Source organism: Stylophora pistillata, chromosome 12 (assembly GCF_964205215.1).
Source record: "Stylophora pistillata chromosome 12, jaStyPist1.2, whole genome shotgun sequence".
Taxonomy (NCBI): domain Eukaryota; kingdom Metazoa; phylum Cnidaria; class Anthozoa; order Scleractinia; family Pocilloporidae; genus Stylophora; species Stylophora pistillata.
Window position 1 is genome coordinate 16,189,907 of NC_142530.1, and position 19,885 is coordinate 16,209,791.

The 19,885-nt window shown below is 38.3% G+C and overlaps 1 protein-coding gene and 1 pseudogene across 2 annotated transcripts in view; both read left to right on the forward strand.

Annotated features, from left to right (window-relative positions):
- The first annotated feature begins 1,723 nt into the window (after positions 1 to 1,723).
- LOC111342807 (uncharacterized) overlaps positions 1,724 to 19,885 on the forward strand; it is a 31,072-nt gene continuing 12,910 nt past the window's right edge. Inside the window, exons 1-3 of the mRNA XM_088740054.1 lie at positions 1,724 to 1,750; positions 10,295 to 10,358; positions 11,226 to 11,385. Coding sequence (XP_088596180.1) covers positions 1,724 to 1,750; positions 10,295 to 10,358; positions 11,226 to 11,385 — 251 coding nt within the window. The remainder of the gene's footprint in view (positions 1,751 to 10,294; positions 10,359 to 11,225; positions 11,386 to 19,885) is intronic.
- On the forward strand, positions 16,327 to 19,653 carry LOC148719001 (tyrosine-protein kinase receptor torso-like; annotated as a pseudogene). The gene is made up of 5 exons (XR_015994072.1): positions 16,327 to 16,714; positions 16,842 to 17,280; positions 17,687 to 17,896; positions 18,551 to 18,735; positions 19,112 to 19,653. The product of XR_015994072.1 is annotated as a tyrosine-protein kinase receptor torso-like (transcript).

A 19,885-nucleotide genomic window follows, 5' to 3' on the forward strand; every position in this document is an offset into this window, starting at 1 on the left:
ATATGAGCCCTATATAAATAAAAGTTATTATTATTATTATTATTATTATTATTATTATTATTATTACTACTATTATCGCAGAGAAATCAACTGAATGCTACATTCTAATCAGGCAGCACAGGGCGAAAACCGTAACCTGTGACCCATGGAGTAAAATTTAAATGTACATTAACTAATCCTAAAAAGCTTTTCCGTTGTGTCAACGGTCCTCCTTCTAACAGGAACTCAAACTGCCACCTTGAAAGTCCGGGAAATATTCAGCGTGCCCGAGAGCACTGCCCTCTGCATCTTTCGCAGTACGTCTGTGCTTCTGCCTCCCACCAGCTCGCGCATCATGACATCCAGCTCCCGTGACCACCCCCCGAGGGCATCCATAATGATGTTATATATTGTTTCACCTGGTAGCCTGGGAACTGCCGCCTTAGTTCCCAGCGAAGGGGTCTGTACTTCAGTGTCTTCTCTTCATCCTTTCTTGTCCGATTGTTAACCCACGGGCAGCTCATTTCCAGCGTCACAACCCTCTTGCACATATGAGTTACAATGCGTGCATCCACCCTATTGCATCTGACCTCTTGTTGATCAGCATATATAGGGACATCCCAATAAGCTTTATTATTATTATTATTATTATTATTATTATTATTATTATTTATTTATTTATTTTTTTTATTTTTTTTTTTAAGGCGAATGGTACGTGTGACTGTAGAAATCTCTGGTAATGAAAGAATTGCTCCAGCCTGTCACTCTTATCGACCCTTGCCATTTTCTATATTTTTTTTTTGTTTTATTAGGGTCTGATTAGCTTGACATTTTGGTTTCGCAATTCGGATCTCATGACAGTACTCTAGTGAGTAATTTCTTTGAAATCCTCGAGTATCTTGGAGGGTATATGTTTATCAATTATGTTCCATTGGTCTTGTGATGCATGCAATAAATTCGACAAATGAACAAGGTATTATACGGGTCTGCATCATTTTCTTATAATCAGTGCCTTACATTGCAGTCTATTTTCAATGACTTTCCAGCCATATTCATAACCCTTTTTGCTCCTCCGTGCTCAAACATAAGCTGGTGCTACTTCAAATCATTTTGAATGAGTTACTGACCAAAATGGAGGTGACTACTTGAAGTCACACGCTTGTGAAGCCCAGTTTCCTGTCTTTCTTAAAAATAGGTCCGCAATGCGTACATGTGTGGCTTACCAAATTGAGCTGCTTTTTAGTGTCTGGTGTCTTATTGAGCTTCTATTAGAAGACCTAATAGCTGATTACGGTTAGATAGTTTTCAATATTGTTCCTGTTCATCCATAAAATAAGATACTGGTAACTAGTGAATAGTCCTGAAATTTTCATTTTCATTTTCAAGATAAGGGTTAATAGCCAAACTTTGTCATGGAGGTCCTTTCTTGATAACAAAGGTTGCACATGTAACCTGAGGATTTTAGGATCTAAAAAAAACGTCACCATCATCTCCCATAGTGGCCTGATAGATTCAGTTATGATTTTGTTTACATAATGAGGTAGAATTGATTTCTTAAATTTGTAGGTTGATTGTCTTTTCCGAGGCAAGTGACATGAAATTAGCCGGCTTGGGAAGCATTTCATATGAATATTTTTGGCATTTTATGTACCAGTACATGAGGACATAACTTTCCAGAAGGGCCGAGACATTCGGGAAATTATGTAATCTACACCAGAAGCCATTGGGAGCTTTGGTTTGAATCATGACTAAGTTTGGACAATACATAGAGGTAAAGTAACACAATGCTGAGCATAGGTTTCTATTGTTCACTAGGGCACAAAGTTCTCTTTTCAGTTGGTTGAGAGCAAAGCGTTTACTCTAATTATTGTATTTGGGTTTTTTGGGACTGTATTTTCAATAAAAAACTCAGAAAAATTTAGTTAAGGTAAGTGGATATGGGGTTGCAAATGAAAGAATTTAGGGGAAAAAGATAGGTGCACAAGCAATTATATTTTAATGAATCCTATGTCAGGTAGTACTCTGAAGTAACATTACATTAAAAATGCTAATAATTTTTAACCCAATAAGACTCACGTTTTCAACAGGTTTTATCTAACAGAAAGTTCAATAGAGATAAGTGTCACTACAACAGATTTCAGAAACAATAATCAGAGACAACTTTAACACAACAAGATTCAATGTACAGGCCAGCGCATGATGGTATCATATGATTTTAAGTACCAGAATCTTTCAAGTTTTCTTATTATTGATGTTGTTATTTCTTGGCAGTGTGTTTCCCAAATTCAAGCTATGTGGAGACATGAAATGAATAAGTGAACTTGTCATCATCGTATTTAAATGGTCAACTTGACATGTTATCAAAATTTGTCCTTCAGCTGAAATCTTACTCATGAATGCAATTTTGTCAGTGTCTGTCGATATATCTAAAACATTAAAGCGTTTGTTTATTTTTATCTGCTACTATGTTTTTCAATCAGCACAACCTACTTCGTGTAAATCTGATTGCTTTCTAGTTTGATCCATTGTTGCTGAGCCTACGAGTAGTCTACATTTGTACTACAAATGTAGACTACTGGTCGGTACGTAGTTGTTTTCAGACAATCAAGAGTGTAATTTTTCATGTATTGTGATGAATTAACCAAAACGAAACAAGTGACTGAAAAGGAGTTGTAGTCAACCAAATAAAAGCCTTATACACATGTATTATTACCAAGTTTAAATATCAATGCTCATCCGAACCATTATGAAGAGAATTTAGAAGACTGCCAAGCTTACAGGAAGTCAAGATATGTTAAGGGCTGAATAATTCTGGGCATTACTTGGAAAACATAATACTAATCAAATTTCAGTTGTAACATTAAACTACTAGGCTCCTATAAGCAATGGAATATAAGCATTGTAGAAAATCATTTGTGAAAACCAAAACATCACATCATTCCACATTTTGTGTTATCTGTCTGTCTTTCTGTTCATTTATTTCAATTCGAGATGTATAATGAGCCCGCGATTCGTTCTAAATACATTCGAATATTATTAACCCACCCATCCCACCCCAGGGGAGGACATCCACAGTAATCTCGTGCGTGGGAAATTAACGTCTCCTACCCCTAACCCTGCAGGAAACGGGACCTCCATTTATTCGTCCCTAGTCGAGAAGACTAGAATATCTAATCATTTCTTGATGTTATAGAGAGGTAGCATATTCTTCTGAATTATTTTAAGACCTTGAGTGTTGGTCCGGCCGGGGCTCGAACCCTCGACCAACCGCACAACAGTCCAGTGCTCTGTCCGTTGAGCTAACAACTTGTTTCAATACTGGCAAGTCAAATAGATTTAAGTAGAACATCATAAGCATTAAACTCCAAATTGATCCATAAAACGTGATAAGATATCCTTTGTTTTTACGAGATTGTCATAAAAGCCAGTCCTTGACCGGTATTGTACAATCGAGATTCCAATACTTACTTTTATCGTTTCTAAATATGCCTCCGTGAATTCTCAACAGTCCAAGGAGAATGCAACTACAATACAACTTATGTCACTTTATGGCTCTTTCAGGAGGCTTCCTTTTCAAACACTTTCAACTCTTTCACACACTCTGTGGTGCAACCCGCACCGGTGGATCAAACCGATAGTTGTTGGCTTGCGAGAGTGCAATGACTCCTTTCAGTGTAGTACAACTCGTACCGAAGATTCAAGCCATACAATACGATAACTTTATTTAAACTTGAATCATTCAAGTTTAATAATTTCAAGTTTAGTAATTTCAATATCTTTACTTGGAGATATTAGCAAGTATTTGCTATCTTTAAAGCTAAAGATAGCAAATACTTGCTAATATCTCGCAAGTAAAGATATTGAAATTACTACAATACAATAATACAATAAAAGAAAATTAAATAATTATATGTATAAATAAATGTGACTAATAAGTTACAAATTTTAAATATTATTTACCGCAAAAGGTACAACAATGTCAAATTTCATTTTGGAAATTTTCAATTTAAATTTACTTAATTCAGGAATCGATCTCATCGTGATCATGTAGTTAGGGAGAGAATTCCATAAGTTACTGCCCCGATAAACAAGAGAGTGCAGACCGTAAGTAGTGGTGTTTACTCTAGGTACAGTAAGAATATTGTTGCCTCGCAAATTAATGCTACAATTGCGTTATTTAAATAACTTAGAAATATATTCGGGAACAAGTCCATGCAAGGCCTTAAATACAATTATTAAAATATATACATCTTATTATTAAAAACTAGATCATTGGGTAATGCAATTCAAGACTTTTTATTGGCTTTGCCATTATGGTATATCAGCCAATATACCATAATCTACAAATATGGTAAGCGTACGTGTCAGCTTAAAATTAAAAGGGAGCTAAAAATTTAATAAAATTTAATAATTTAATTTAACGTTTTTAATAAAACAATTATTCCACTCGCGCTTGTTGGATATGGGATGATTATAGCCAACGAGGCGCGTAGCGCCTCGTTGGCTATCTATCATCTCATATCCAACGCGCGCTCGTGGAATAATTGTTAATTAGACGTTTTGTTGTGTAGTATCGCAGAGTATTTTTGCGAGTTGTGCCGTATTTTGACGAGCCCGTAGGGCGAGTCAAAATACAAATAACGAGTATGCAACAAACAACAAAGCCGTATGCAACAAAGCCGTATGCAAATGACCAAAACTGTAAACAATGAGGTCAGCATGAATCCGCCTATAGTTACACATAATAATTAAAGCTGTTAAATTTTGTCTTTTAAGAGCGTAAAAGCTCTTGCACAAGCTTCACTTAAAACACAAGTCGGATCGGGTGCGTTGGCTTGTGTGAGAAGAACTAACTTGTGATACAATCACCTGAAAAAAAATTACTCGAGTACACGCTTACAACCAAGATGGCTGACTCAGACTAGTACGCCTCACGACACCCGGAATGACCGAAGAATTGTAAATTCAAAAAAATAATTAATTAATTAATCAATAAAAATAACAAAATTTTACAAATAAATAGTCAATTGATTAAAAAATTAAAAATAAAGTAAAATAAAAGTAAAAAGGAAAAAAAAAGAGGAAAATCAGTTCTCTACAGATAAAACAAAAAAAAAATGCAAAACTTTCTCCATAAAACGCAGGGGACCACGTGACGTAACAAAAAATAACTACCTATGGCGCTGTTCACGGGGATACACGTAGTAGAACTACATGTAGCTCACAGTCTACAATATACAAACTGATGCCGAAGATTGCACTGCTTCAAGGTAAACTGAAACCAGAAGCGTGGTTAATCATTGAAGACCTCGAGCGCTGAGGGTTCTAGATGGAAAAGTGGATGTAAATACGTTAAGTACTTGGCGAGTGAACCCAAAGTGTGATCGGATTATTTCTTCTTTGAAGGAGATTCTATTCTAACTAGTTTGTGCAAGATAAAACGACTCGATTTATCTCGGTATAATTGACAGTCTAGTAACGCAGTTCCGTTCACTGCTCAATATGTTTTAACCTGCAGCCTTGCAACTCATCAGTCTCGGTTCGGTTCTCGCCTTACGGGCATCACCAGCTCGCTCGATTTTTCAGTTCCCTCCCGTTTCTCCCGTTTAATAATTTCTTGTATTGTAGCTTTCCTTATTTCCATCTGTTGTAACTTTGCTGCCTTCGCCAGGGCTTTATGATTGTATTTTTTTATTATTACGGTGGGCGGGTCTCGCTTTAACATTACCTGTCAATGAATAAACTGCCAGACTGTCACGCCAACACTGCTTGTTGTTTACTGTCTCGGATTCGGACGTGTCTACCATTATTTGCAAAGAATTTTTGGACCATTTCGTGTTTATCATCTTCATCAAGAGTATAAATCTCCACGCGCCAGTAATTTTTAAGAGCCACGCCTCTTTCAAAGGTATCTCTAAAACTACGAAAACTACTAAAACTGTGTTTTATGAATAAAAAATTATCATTTTTCGGTCATTCCGGGAATTCCGAGTATTCCGGTTCCGAATTCCTGGAATTGATAGCTTAACAAGTGACACCTTTATAAGTTGGTGAACAACATTTTCAATCAGAGAGTTGAGTTAGTCCCCATAGCAGAAAGTTGTAATAAGGAAATCAAGCAAGAAATAAAGAAGTATTCACTGAATATTAGAAAAAGTATCTAACAGTTGTTACATTATTGATTGACTATGTCTCAGAGATTTAGGGAGAAGCTGTATCTGGGCGATAATTCACCAGAAAATTCCATCAATAGTTCGACGAGGCTACTTTTCTGAATGTCGCCTATGCTTACGAGAAGATTAGGAATGCTACGAACTAAGTTCACTGAACCTAGCTTGCTGATACTCCTTTCCAGAATAGTAGCTCGAAACGTAGCTCTCAACCCCTTCAAATGCGTTGCATTTACAAAAGCTAATAGATGTACGTTACTAAAATGTTTCTGCATGGTCTGCTTTAAGCGCGGGACAGTTCTGGGCTATTTTATACGCACGTGTCACTTTATGCTAATTGTAAAATGTAGCAATTTTGGGTTGAAATGATTGCACGACTGAGCGCTTTTCATATCCTGGTAAGGGAAGGTACGTTTTTTATTAAGGGGGGGAGGTGGGCCGGGGCTTCGGAGGAGAGGGTCATTAGTAAATATTTTAAAAATTGGGGAGGGTCAAACCTGTTTGATACGCAGCCGGGGGAGGGTGACAATTTTTTTTTTTTGGCAAGGAAAAATCTACTCCATGTCGGTTAGTTGACTTTTATAATTATTTGTTACCAAACACGCGAAGTGTATAGAAACCTAAAACTTATATATACAAGCAAAGCTACCAGTCTAAGTCAATCTACATCATTTTAAACACATGTCCCAACTAACGTAAATAGTCTCTCTCGACCCGTGCCCGCTTTCGTCCATATTTTGACGTCGGCATGTTTCCGTGCGGGGCTCTGGTATAAAATTAGTGTCCGGGGACGATTCGTTACTTGAGCTACTCCATCTGATAGGCTTAGCCACTTTTCGGCAACTTTTGAGATTTTCGGCAACTTTTTAGAATTTTGGCAACTTTTAGAATTTTTAGGCAACTTTGGGCTTTTTTAGGTTCTCTAAAGCCAGTTTCTTCACGTTTTGAGCCACATTGGTCAGTTTTCGATAGACATTTATTCAATTTACAGTTAACATACAACAATTAAGGCCCCCACCATGGGTTGATTTTTGTGATGTTTTATCACGAGGTCAGCGATATCACGTTGCACGTTTTCAAGATGGCGGACAATTACAGTGACTATTTGTTGATCAAGGGTAATGGAAAGAACCTCTGATATTATCATTGGACTTTGACAAATAAAGTTTTGATAAGAAGCAATGTGCGAATTTTTAATCTTTAACACCAAAAAAGGTACGAAAAGCAGAAAAATTTTGGCAACTTTTCGGCAACTTTTTGGAAATTCAGCGACTTTTTGGCAACTTTTTGAAAAAATAGCAACTTTTTGGCAACTTTTAGACACTTTTATCGGCCACCTTTTTTTTGGGATTCATCGGCAACTTTTGGCTAGGCCTACCATCTGACCTTATGAAATCTTCGCATTCTCCACAAGCGCATTTCCCTATTCCTCGCACATCCTTGCCCATTTTCAAGTTTTCACCGTGCAACACCACGCAATTAACTGCTTTGTGCGCAGACACGGTTATGTGTCAGTTATTTTTACTTCCGGTTATTTTTACTTCCGGTTATTTTTACTTCCGGTTATTTTTACTTCAGGTTATTTTTGTCTTGGAGGAAGTGGGGGGAGGGTTAGATCCTTTTATTTAGGCATTTCTGAGGGGTCATGCGCATGCATTAATCCAATCTGGAAAGTGGGAGGGCCACGTCTTTTTTGGCAAAAAATTTCTAAAATACCCCGGCCCACCCCCTCCCCAATAAAAAACGTACCTACCCTAAAACTCAATAGTGTGATTGTCAATGGAGCAATGAGAGCTCTCTTTTAAAGGTAGATCATAGTAGCTTTAAATATACTGTATGTGAAGTGTAATGGCGTGTAGTAACTTATGTGCTCTTAACCTATTGTATGAGCGTAACCTATTGTATTAATTAATTGTGTGTCAATTGCCGTGGCATTTTTTTTAATTACAGAATAATTTAATAATAGGACAGTGTACACAGAAGTACAAATAAAGGTGCAATGGATAATTACGATTCAAAAAGAACGGATTTAATAGCAAAAAGACAGTTTCTTTTGTCTTGTTTCTAAGGACGAGGGGACGAAGAATGCAGACATGGTGAGTACCCCATCAGCTTCAGGATTCCTCAACTCGTGATAATTGTGACGCTCTTTGCATGGCTTTCACTTGAATTCTTTAACATTTAAAGCAGCTTTGGCTTATCAGTTCGCGCAAAACTGCGGAAATGTGCGCGAGTTCATCCTAACATTCTCGTAGACTGAATGGGCGCTTGCAGGTTACTAAGACAATAATGAAAGTATTTCTTTCCATCAAATCCATGAAGCATCGAAGTTGCTCTATACACTGTATCAAGAATTTAACACCAAAACACTAATTATTACTAATATGCATGCAGGAAGAGGTGTCCACGAATTTATGTCCATCACTTGACTATAACACTAAAACTGAATTGTAATCCATTTCAAGATGCTTTCATCCTGATCAACAGTCAATCTGGAAAAGCTTCTGATTATAGTATGTTCCCCCTAAAAAGCCATTAAATTCCGTGTTTCGTCCATTATTGATTCAGTAGTTTGGCTTAATTGCTACAGGGGGGGGGGGGCGTGTAATTATTGTCCGGGAGGTTCGGAGGTTTGGAAAGTTATTCTTCCTATCAAGTTGTTATTATTTTTTAACCATTGAGCTGTGTATTAAATGGTATGTGTATTACTGAGAGCTGGAGTTGCACTCCCTTTTTTCTTAGAGAAGGAAACTCTTGATGCTGTTGAAGTCTTAAAACTAATATAGCGTGGACGTATCTTAGACAGAATGAACAGGTGAAACGCTCTGAAAAGCATGTCATACATTACTTCCCCTTATTGTTCAGCCTTCCCCTCCACTCCCCCCCCCCCCCCACCCCGCCGTCCTGGGAAAGGGTAGTACTGCCGGATTACATCCTGTGCGTGGACAACAAGGATAGAAGGATGCAAATACATTTTGAGTTTGGATAAATGTAACTTTTCAGCCTTAGAATGAAGATAAGACAAGAGCCAGTATTTATGGTGATGAAGGAATTGTTTTACGTCTCGTAATTTTCTTTTCAAGCTTTAGGTTTACTTTAAAAATAAATATTTACATATCGTGTGCTACTTAAAATGTATCTTAAATGAAACGTGCACGACGAGGCTAAGAAATTTCCCATATTAAACTGTCTGATTTGTTGGTTTTTTTCTCGATAACAGTGTTTCTTTGAGATCGAAAACTGAATACACCGCTGCTATGAAAGAAGGAGTAGCTTGCCTCTCGCTTGTCTTTTATATTATTTTAGAAGAATGTTTGCCGAATGTTGATGGACTGTAACAATAGCTGTTGTGTACAGGGGTTAACTGATAGCCTTAAATTGCCAAAACATTTAGACATTAGGCGTTAAGATTTAAAAATTCAACCAATAGTCTGAGTCGGAAAAAATTTAACCGTAAAAAAAAAAAAAAAAGAAAAAATTCTGGTGACAACAATGAAATGATACTCACCGTTAGCAGTAAATTGGCCAAAATTTTAACCGTTAGCCGTAAAAGCCATCCACCCATTGAGACCGTCTTGTGTATGAGTCAACGCTTTTTGCTTAATTAAAAATTCACTCTGCATGCGAATCAAATCACACCTTAGATAAATAAAAAAGAACTTACCACACAATGCTTGCAAACAGCAGATAGGCCTTTCAGTCGCCCTATTACAAAGTAATTTGCTGAATTATTCAACAATTACATATTCACCACAGTGGAGGTGGCAAGTGGTGGATATTTACAGAGCCGAGAAACTGCTAGCCACCTGCACTGATTTGGATAGTTGTTGAAGTTGTATAAACTAGAAGTGCGAGATAATGTGGCACAAAAAAATGATTTAAATTCATTCATTCCTGCAACGGTTATAATATTTTAGGGCGCAAATTCCCGCGCAAGTTGCACGAGGGTGAATAGCGAAGGACATTCGGAGTTTGAGTAACCATTCAGAGTTCCTTCAAAGCTATCCCCTGATTTAGTATATACTAAAGAAATATTTTTCATGAGCGTACGACAAAGTTGAAAAAATCTGAACTCCCCACGGATTATATTCTTACAGGCAAATTACACGTTTAACCGTAATCATTAATTTTCTTTAATTGCATAGATAGGACGGGCCTCTTTAGCTGGACTCCTTTTGATACTTTGCTTAGCCGAAGTGGATGTGGCTCGTAAAAATTATTAAGAGTCTTAGGTCAAATGATAAGGCATAAGTGGGGGGGGGGGGGGGGTAAAGCCTACTTATAATTACGAGCCATGTGGCTCATCGGGCCGGCGCTTAACTCCGGTTTCCGTAGCATGAAGCGGCCTAGATGGGATGCTAGTCCCTCGCAGGGTTACCTCCCAGGATTAGATTTGCTAGTACCCATTTAAACACCTGGGTGAAGAGAGGCACTGTGAGAGTAAAGTGTCTTGCCTAATAACACAACACAATGACCCGGCCGGGGCTCGAACCCGGACCACTCGATCCGGAGTCGAGCGCACCAGCCATGAGGCCACCGCGCTTCCCACAAATGATAAGGCATACAGACATTTTAAAGACATGTTAAGGTCTTAAGGGAAGGATTTTAAAGTGATAAGATTCCGGAATAAATGTATGTCGAGGCTGTTCCATTTTTTGTTCATATTTCCGTCATGTGCAATTTATGTTAACTTCCCACTTCGTTTTATTGGTTTATCCGTATCGCTGACCCTTCCACACGTCTTTTCTCACTTGGGATGTAGGGTGTAAACTCGAAAACGGTTTTTAAAAATCACTCGCAATCCTCGTGTGTTCCCAAAGGAATGAATAAGGAATGATAAGCTCTGGCTTTACCTCCCCAACCCCACCCCCATATTGTTATACATTGTACAACAGAGCACATCCACTGGGTATTTATGACTAAAGAGTACGAATCTTGCAATGGTAAGGATTAATGTTGTGGATTAAATCATGAAAATTCCCAAGCATCTCTTGGTTTACTTTGTGAATACACGACAAATTTTTTCCAGCGAGTCTTTATCAAGTCCAATATGTCTCTTTTTCATATCTACCTCAGATGGATGTGAAAAGGACCCGTGTTCTGATTACCGCACACTGCGTGGCGCTGATCGTGCAGCGGGGTTCAACAAGCTGACAAGGAAATCAGATAAACGGAAAACATGGAAAGAGGACTGGTACCGATTTACTGGTGACGCAGGAAACAAAATGGCCACCATGTAAGTTCTTAACCCATTGTTTTATGTCCTTGCTTTTTTCTTGGATGAGGCAGGCGTACACGTTCAACGTAATAAAATCCTATTTATGACTTAAGTTTCCCTTAACAAATTCTGAATGAGGTTTTTTGCTACTTTATTGGTGCCAGTTTCTCGAAGCAAAATATAAATTTTCTTTCTGTGCTGGTAATTCTGGGAAACTTCTTTGATTTCTCATGCAATGCGGCATATTTGATATCTTAGAGCGCGGCATATTTGATAGAAATTGGAACCAAAAAAATCTTATTACCTTCAACAGTGTAAACGTATTTCCAAATTGTACCTCATTTGTGAGCTGAACCCATAATCTCTGTGGGAATAACTAGCTTTATAAACCTTAGGATTTACCTGCGGGGTGACCAATCACACGATCCATACCTGCACATTTTTGTTATGGTCAGTTAATCAACATTGGGCAACGGACTGCTCAGGTGACATATAATTTAGAGGCGCTGACTGTTTGCTAATTTTATGTGTCAGGAACTGCCGGTAACGCTCTTGGCTGGCACTGCAACCACCCCTTCACCACCAGAGATCAAGATAATGGTCGCTGGGGTCAAAACTGCGCCATTCAGTTCAAAGGAGCCTGGTGGTACAATGCATGTCACCAAACGAATCTGAATGGCTTGTATCTTCGCGGCATTCACTCCTCCCTTGCTGATGGTGTGAACTGGTATCACTGGAAGCGATTTGGATACTCTTTGAAGAGAACCGAGATGAAAATAAGACCAATGAATTCCTGATCGTGTATGGCTTTCTTCAAGTGTTCGAATACCTCGGACGCGCGACACGCGACACGAAACACGCGACACGCAGCACGCAACACACAACAAGGGCTTTGAACAATAGACTCTTTTCTCTATCTTTCCTTTTTTATTGGGGGAGGGGGGTGGAAAGGGTGAAATGTGCCAAACTCAAGTGAAACGGGAAGCACGTGACATGTGAAAGTATATGAAACCGATATTTGATCAGGGCTCGGCCATTATGAACGGACCGTATCTTCCTGTGGTGCTCCCGAAGACTTGTAATAACTCTTTATCCAATCCGCAGGATAAGCTAAATCAAGGCAGATGTGACCGAGTCGGGCTGACCGTAAAACTGTAATCCCCAAACACTTCTATCTCGTTTCTGAATACACTTAGGTGTGTCCTTTGTCCTTAGAACTTGACCCTGGAATAATATCTTTGGGCTCTAACATTTCCATACTTAGTGGTATGTTACTCTTTGTTCTTATGCACCCATCGAGTTTACTTAAGTGAATTTAAGAAGCAGTTGTCGACCTCAAAGGAACCATTCACTTCAAAGCTCATAACTGACTGAGTAAAAGCGCTGAAAGTTGCTTTTGAGAGTCATATTGAAAACTGAAGTAAATTTCAATTGTCTGCAATCGTTAGGGAATAAGCTAGTTGGGTTTTATATAGTGTGCCCTTCAGAGAAGATCACACAATAGGAACTTCAAGGGAAATTAAAACCATCTGCCGACATGTTCGATAGGGAAGAGGCTAGTTGGGTTGTATATAGTGTGCTCTTCAGAGAAGATCACACAATGGGAACTTCAAGGAAAGTTTTAACCATCTGCCGACATGTCCTATATTTGGGATACTCCTATGATTTTTTCGAACGTTTTGCTTACAGTTTCATTTTCAAAGCCATTTGTAGAATAAGTGACTAGAACATCCATGTACATGTTCCATTTTGTGTTTTCAGTCAAAGCGATGGCTATCAACAAAATTTTTCAAGACGAAGAAGCGCTGAGTTATTCAGTTCGTCGTCAATAGACCAGAGAAAAACGGTGTCATTGAAACTTTTAAAGAAGAAAAGTTTTCAGCGATTTTTTAGGTTGTACGTAAATTGCACCATTTCCTGCCCCCAAAATCTCTACCTCAGCCCGGATTATGCGCCACGATACTTTAAAAAGCGATAAAAATATGGTATTGAACTGAAGCGAGAAAAAGGATTCCATACCCATTTTAAAAACGCGTGCAATTATCTACGCGGAATTAATAATAAGGTTGCTATGCAAAAAAAAAAAAAAAACGTCTTTACTGATCTTGACTTTCATCTTCTAATCATATGCCTCTAGTGACGACTTCTGCGAAAAGGTCGATTTCAAATCGAAAAAAAATGTGTCAAAATGAACTAAGGTTCAGGCGGAATTTCACTGACAAATCAACACAGATGTAAAGGGTGAAACCGGCGTAACCACGTTGCCATAAGTCAACATATGCAGTCTCGAATATGCTGCCTCGACAGAAACACAAATTCTAATTGAGAACTCGGTATATCTCATTACAAGGCATATTCACTTGTAAAAAACTGGCCTTATTCCTGCGTTTCTCTTATATTCTTGACATTAAGTAAATTTTATCTAAAGACTACCAGCCTCACTCCCGTTTCGAAATAAAAAGCATTACAAGAGCTGTTAGCTTCAAAGACCAGCCGAGGAAAGGAAGAAGGAACGATTTTAAGTTCTGAACTGTCGAACGCCTTGATACACTGAATTGTATTTATGATAGACAGAAATTTCAGTTTCTTAGTAAAACTGATATCGAAACAAAATCAAATGGATTTTCTTCTTAAACAAAACGCACAAAGAAGGATGCGGTTGCTGTATTTGCATTACGCGGTCATTTTGGCGGAGCGAGCCGAAATGTTTACAGAGTTCAACATGGAAAAGTGCCTGTTTTGTTTTGAGCTTGCTCGAAATTTCTCTTCTGCATTCTAAGTGGAGCTACTCATTTATTCTAACGTTGTCGTCGTTTCGGGCGGCAGCTGGTACGGCGGAAGTTGTTCATTTTAAGATGAGCTGAATATTTGTGAAGTTTCGAAAACAGGAATCGCTCTCCTTGTTTCGGAAGTTTCTTTTGGCATAACTTTACGTTTTCTTAAGCCACATGTCGGCCGAATTTTAAAGAGTTTTTTTATCCTTATTTTTGAGCCGCATGGGAGCATTCGCTTAGTTTTTGATTGACAGCCGTTGTCTCGCTGGCCATTCAGATCATTTTAAAAATTGACCTGATCCTCAATGTCAGTATAAATAAGCATGTCTTACAAGAAGATGAAGCACACACATGAGATCTTTGATCCTTTTTACAAAATAAGGGCGACATGTGGAAAAAAATGAAGAATTTGAAAGAAAACACTCAAAGAATGTATGAAGCAACGAGTTGGCACCATTGAAACAAAAAAAAAGTCTCTTCACATTCAGCGATGCGTGCGCTTGCCTATTCATTCATCACTCTAAACTGCACAAGTAAAGTCAATGTGGTCAGACAAGAAAAATAAGACAAAACAACACAAATAACTTCGTAGAATATTACAACAACGGCTAGTCCGAGGTTTGACATTTCCCACAACAGCCAAACGAAGGAGGTCAATGAGCAGCTTATTTTGGCTAACAAACGGCTATTTCTTTTAATGAAAGTTTTGTCTCTCTTTCTTCCAAGGGCTTGAACCTTTTTTAAAGATTTTCTGCTCTATGGTTATTTGATGACAATTTCTGTTTGTCACTGACCGCTATCACGTTCATTTCTTCGTCAGGTCCTGACTTCTGCGATATTATGGTGGGATTACGACTTCATGTTTTAGTGGCCCTCGTATTTCTGGTGAGTTTCTCAATTCACATTGTAGACAAAAACCATGCGCAGCACTCAAAGTGATCACAGTTGGCTAATTAGCTGAAAAGGGTTGTGTAATGTCTACTAAGTTTATTTAGTTTTGATAAAGAAAAAGTGTTTGTCAAAGTTCTCAAACACGTAACTACTTAATGTATGCATTGGTTCTCGGCCTTTGCCGTAAGAGTGCTCCCGTCCTGTTAATCCCAACATAAATCCATTATATCTATCTATCTAACCGACTCACGACTAGAACCAAGATTTAAGCTTTTATTTTGTGCTGAGGTTATTTTCGACCTCGAATTCGAAGAGGACAAGATTTGCCTTTTTGTGAGGCTTTCAAGCGTAATGACTGGTTAAAAATCTACGAATGTAAAGTACATCGATGACTCTTTCAATTCAATGGAATTAAAAAAAATTCTGAAAGTGTGACAGCGATATAATGGTATCATCCACAGAAGGCAGTCATGTGTATCTCTGACTGTAGACAGAATCACTTGAAGACCTTCCCTTTTTCCTGTTCATTAATTTAACTAAACCTGAAAAGTTTTCTGTTTTAGCTGATTTACTTACATTGCAGATTTACGAATATTCTGACGTTTCTGGAAACTCTCCAGGTATTAGAAAACACGTCTTTATGCTTTTGTAATGAAAATATGTGACCAAAGACTATACTAATCACATCGGCCAATCACTGCAAAGGAAAAAAATCACAAGGAACTGAGAAAACTCAAAGTAAAATACAGTGAAACTATCTGAAGGGCGGGAAATATGGTTGACGAAGCTGCTGCCTGTTTTAGTTTTGAGCATGATTGAGTGAGAGACTGGTGAGAGTTTTTTTGCACCAATGAGAGAGCTAATATGAATGAAGCAATTGCAACTCAATCCAAGATTTCTCTCTGGTTTAATGTTATTAATCAGTAAATGTGGCTCCCTTTAGAACAAAAAACAATGATCCAGTCCAAGTCTCGAATATGGAAATTGCGATCAGTAGTCCACCGCAGTCATCACTGTCAGGGCGGGGTTGCCCAAGCAGACAGTATGCGAGCTGAGACGAATGCTGAATTAGTGTCAAGGGAAAGATCATTTTATATGCTGATGAAAATCTTTCAAAATAAGCCCTTATGAAAATTAATTATTTATAATTTTTTTGTTGTATTTATCTCTTTCTTTCTTTTTGTGTAGAAAATCCCGGAAGTACCGTGATAGTGCATTGGAGGCCATGTTCTACCTCTGTGATCACTATCTACAGCAGAAAAGTACCCTCAGAAGGCGACAAGTTAGATTGGAACGCTGTAAACGTATCGGAACATGAACGAAGTTATGCTCTTAATCTTAGTTGTAAGACGGAGTATGAAATAGATGTCAAAGCTTGGAACTCTACTGCAGAGATGACCTCGGCGCCATTAAATCACAGCAACTCTCAGAAAGTGAGAACACCTGGTGGTAAAAAAAAAAAGTCATGAGGCCTTTCCTACCTTGCCAAGTCACGTGAAACGTCTGAGTGCAGTAAAATCGACAATAAAAGCCTGTTACCCAAAAATATTTTGAAGAACTACTTACATTTCCCTATCCTCGGTGTTGGTGTAATGAAAGAAAAATGGAATTTGTCCTATCTTTGCGAAAACATTTCAAAGGAGTAACGGGAGAAATTAGATGTAGTTTAAATCTTTATCAAGGTAACTTTCTGGAGATCACTTCTGACCAACAACAACAACAACAACGAAAACCCGAGTTACTTCCTTTCGGAAAAAATGCTTACATTTGCAAATTTTATTGATCAATTTTAAAATGTTTTCATTTCAGGTAAACCGTCAGCTCCGGTCATTGAAAACAAAGAAGTATACTTGACATCTAAGTGTGGTGTGAACCTCAAGTGGAGTTCCCCAGACGACAATGGCTGCCCATTGATCATGTACACGATTTACTACAGAGATCTTCAATCTTCAAGTCAATATTATAAGATCAATGTTACCGTGGACACTACTTCGAGAGATGTCCGACCGCCTAAGTGCAACACTGAATACATCTTTAAAGTGACCGCTTGGAACGAATTGGGAGAAAGCGCTTACTCTGATGGATGGCGAATGAAAACAGGGACTTCAACTGATAATTTCTTAGTACGAACACTCAGCATTGCTTTACCGTCAGCTTGCGGGCTCCTAATTCTCTCTACTTTTGGAATTGTTTGTTGGAGAAGGAGAAACAGAAAAACGAGGAAATGTCGAGACCATAAGTCCAGGTGGTAAGCTGGGACATCTCTATCAGTATCGCGAATAATCATGCTTCGCTTTGGATAGGTTCTTTTCTGAAAAGAGTTGATCGCGCGCATAAACATGAAATGCAGATAACACTTTTAAAGAGGAGAAGTATTATAAAAATGCTACCATGGACACTAGGTGAGCATCAGTTTCAGCGGACTAACAGCTGGCTCACCCTTTAAAGTATCAAAAGGAACTATAAACTTCAGGAAGAAATGGGGCAAATTAATACGAAGGGAGGGAGGGGAGGTGAAGAGTAACCTGCTGACCGCTAACTTTTCCAAATGTTAATTATCTAATATTTTCAGGATGCTAAACCTTTTTATTTCTAAAATATGATATCTTATAGACAATTAAAGGCATTCCTTCACTAGGTGGTTTTTCTTTTAGATCAAAATCCGACATTGTTCCTCTTCTTCTTAACGAGATTCCACCCGAGCGGGTACTGTTCATGGAGGAGCTGGGTCGAGGCGCTTTTTGGCAAAGTCCATAAAGGCACTCTTAAAGAAATAGCGAAAGTTGAGGTGTTTTTTAAACCTCGAGAAGAAAGAGTAGTGGAACTTCGCGAAGGAAGAACAGTCGCAATTAAATTCCTTCTAGGTAGGCGGAAATTAAAAAGAATCTATAAGTTCCCTCTGTAGGCAAATGGCTTTCTAACAATATTAACATGAGTTCATTAACAGACTGTAGCACTTCTTGACCCACATGCATCCTTTATAAGTATGGATTCGTTTTTCATTTTAAGGCTTGCTGTGAACTCGAGAACACTTTTTCCACTCAGCGGATTGTGGCTTTCCAAAATGCTAGAAACAAATTCAAGGCCGTGTACCAGGTTCCCTGATAGGCTGTTATACATTTGTACAATAAGATAACCTTTCTTTGCAGAAGACGTCTTTCTCAATTTTCACGATTTTTGAAGTCATGGAGGGAATTAAAACATTCATCGACCTGAACAGTTTTGTTTACAGTTCCCTTAAGTGCAAATGTTGATATGAGAACTCTCGAAGCGTTCATTAGAACCAGGATTTCTGTATTTATCGAGTCTGCTAATTTGTAGGGGAATCCTAGTTTTAGAGATCTAGTATTATGCTACTGATGCTCAAGCCAAATTTCAAATTTGACTTGCTCAAATTGGGAATAAAATTTACAGCACTACCTTCCTAGCTCTCCAAATTGTAAGTTGTGTTTGTGCCACTATTTTCTTTTTGGGTTTATTTGGGTGGTATTTTAAACATTTCATTATTTTTCTGATAGAAAATGCTAGTGACGAAGGAAAGGAACTGTTTAAGAAAAAAATTGAGTTTATGAGCCGCGTTGGTTTTCACCGGAATATTCTCAACATGATTGGCTACTGGACGAGGTCAGAACCCATCATGCTCCTCTTGGAATATGTTCCACATGGAGATCTTCTTCAATGGCTAAGAAAAAGAAGCCGACAGGTGACGGAAGTTTGCTGCTTTAACATTGTTCTTTTATTAAAAAGTCTACTTTTCTGCTTGAAAAGCATAAGTTGTAAATCTATTCAATTTTCTTTTGATGAACGCAGAGGGATCGTTAAGGGAAAGAAGGGGAGGTAGACAATCCTTCGCTTCCCAGGGGTTTTGTTTCTGACTTCTGTCTTCAAGGAAATCCTTTGCTCAAATCATGCATAGGTAAAAATGATTAAAGATTTGAGTGAAGTAACAACTAGCTGATAACATTGACAATTAAATGGACAATTGATATATCATTGGATAGTTCATTACATTTTCAATATATTTCTCATTAATTGAGTGCATTTTAACTCGCTCTGACGATGTGCGTCATAAATTGCAGATCAACTGCAAGAACGGCAGAGATGGAGTCATTCATGAGTCCGTGAAAGATATTATTGCCACCTCAAAAATGTCAGAGAAGGATGCCTATGACGAGGACGTCGACACTACTGAAAAAGCCATCAAAAAAGAGAAATTAATGCCAAGAACCGAAAATGATCAAGGACTAATCTGCTCTTCGCAAATAGTCATCTACGTAGATGAGGAACAATCACTAAAGAGGAGAACGATCAAGTAATTTCACAAATGCCATGCGGGACGAACATGGCCTCCAAAGGTTTTGATAGGGCTCAGCCAACAACACTTCAAGCTGTTACAGTGCAGCCTCAAGTTGTTAATACTTCTGGAAAAGCTTTAGAAAGTGGCAGACGAGATCAATCAGAAAATAGAGAAGAGAAAGAAGACGATAAAACCGCGATCTCGTCCACAGCTGGGGAAGTTAGTGACGATACAACAAATCTTCCCGGTGGAATCTGCCACGAAAGTACAACTGAACACGATTCGAACAGTGAGAACGCCGTGGAATATAACGAAGGCAAGGCAAGGAAGGAAAAGTGAAAGATGAAATCATGTCAAACAGTGATGAAAAAAAATTCAACAGGAAGTCGAAATCCACGAAGTTTGCCAAAGCCCCCGCAAGAAAGAAAAACACAAAAGTCAGGGGAACAGCAAGGATTTCACAACGCCGTTGACTTCTCTGTTGACAATGTTCTTTGTTTTGCATGGCAAATAGCAAAAGGAATGGTATGTGCTTTGTTATGAGAACTTTCAGAAA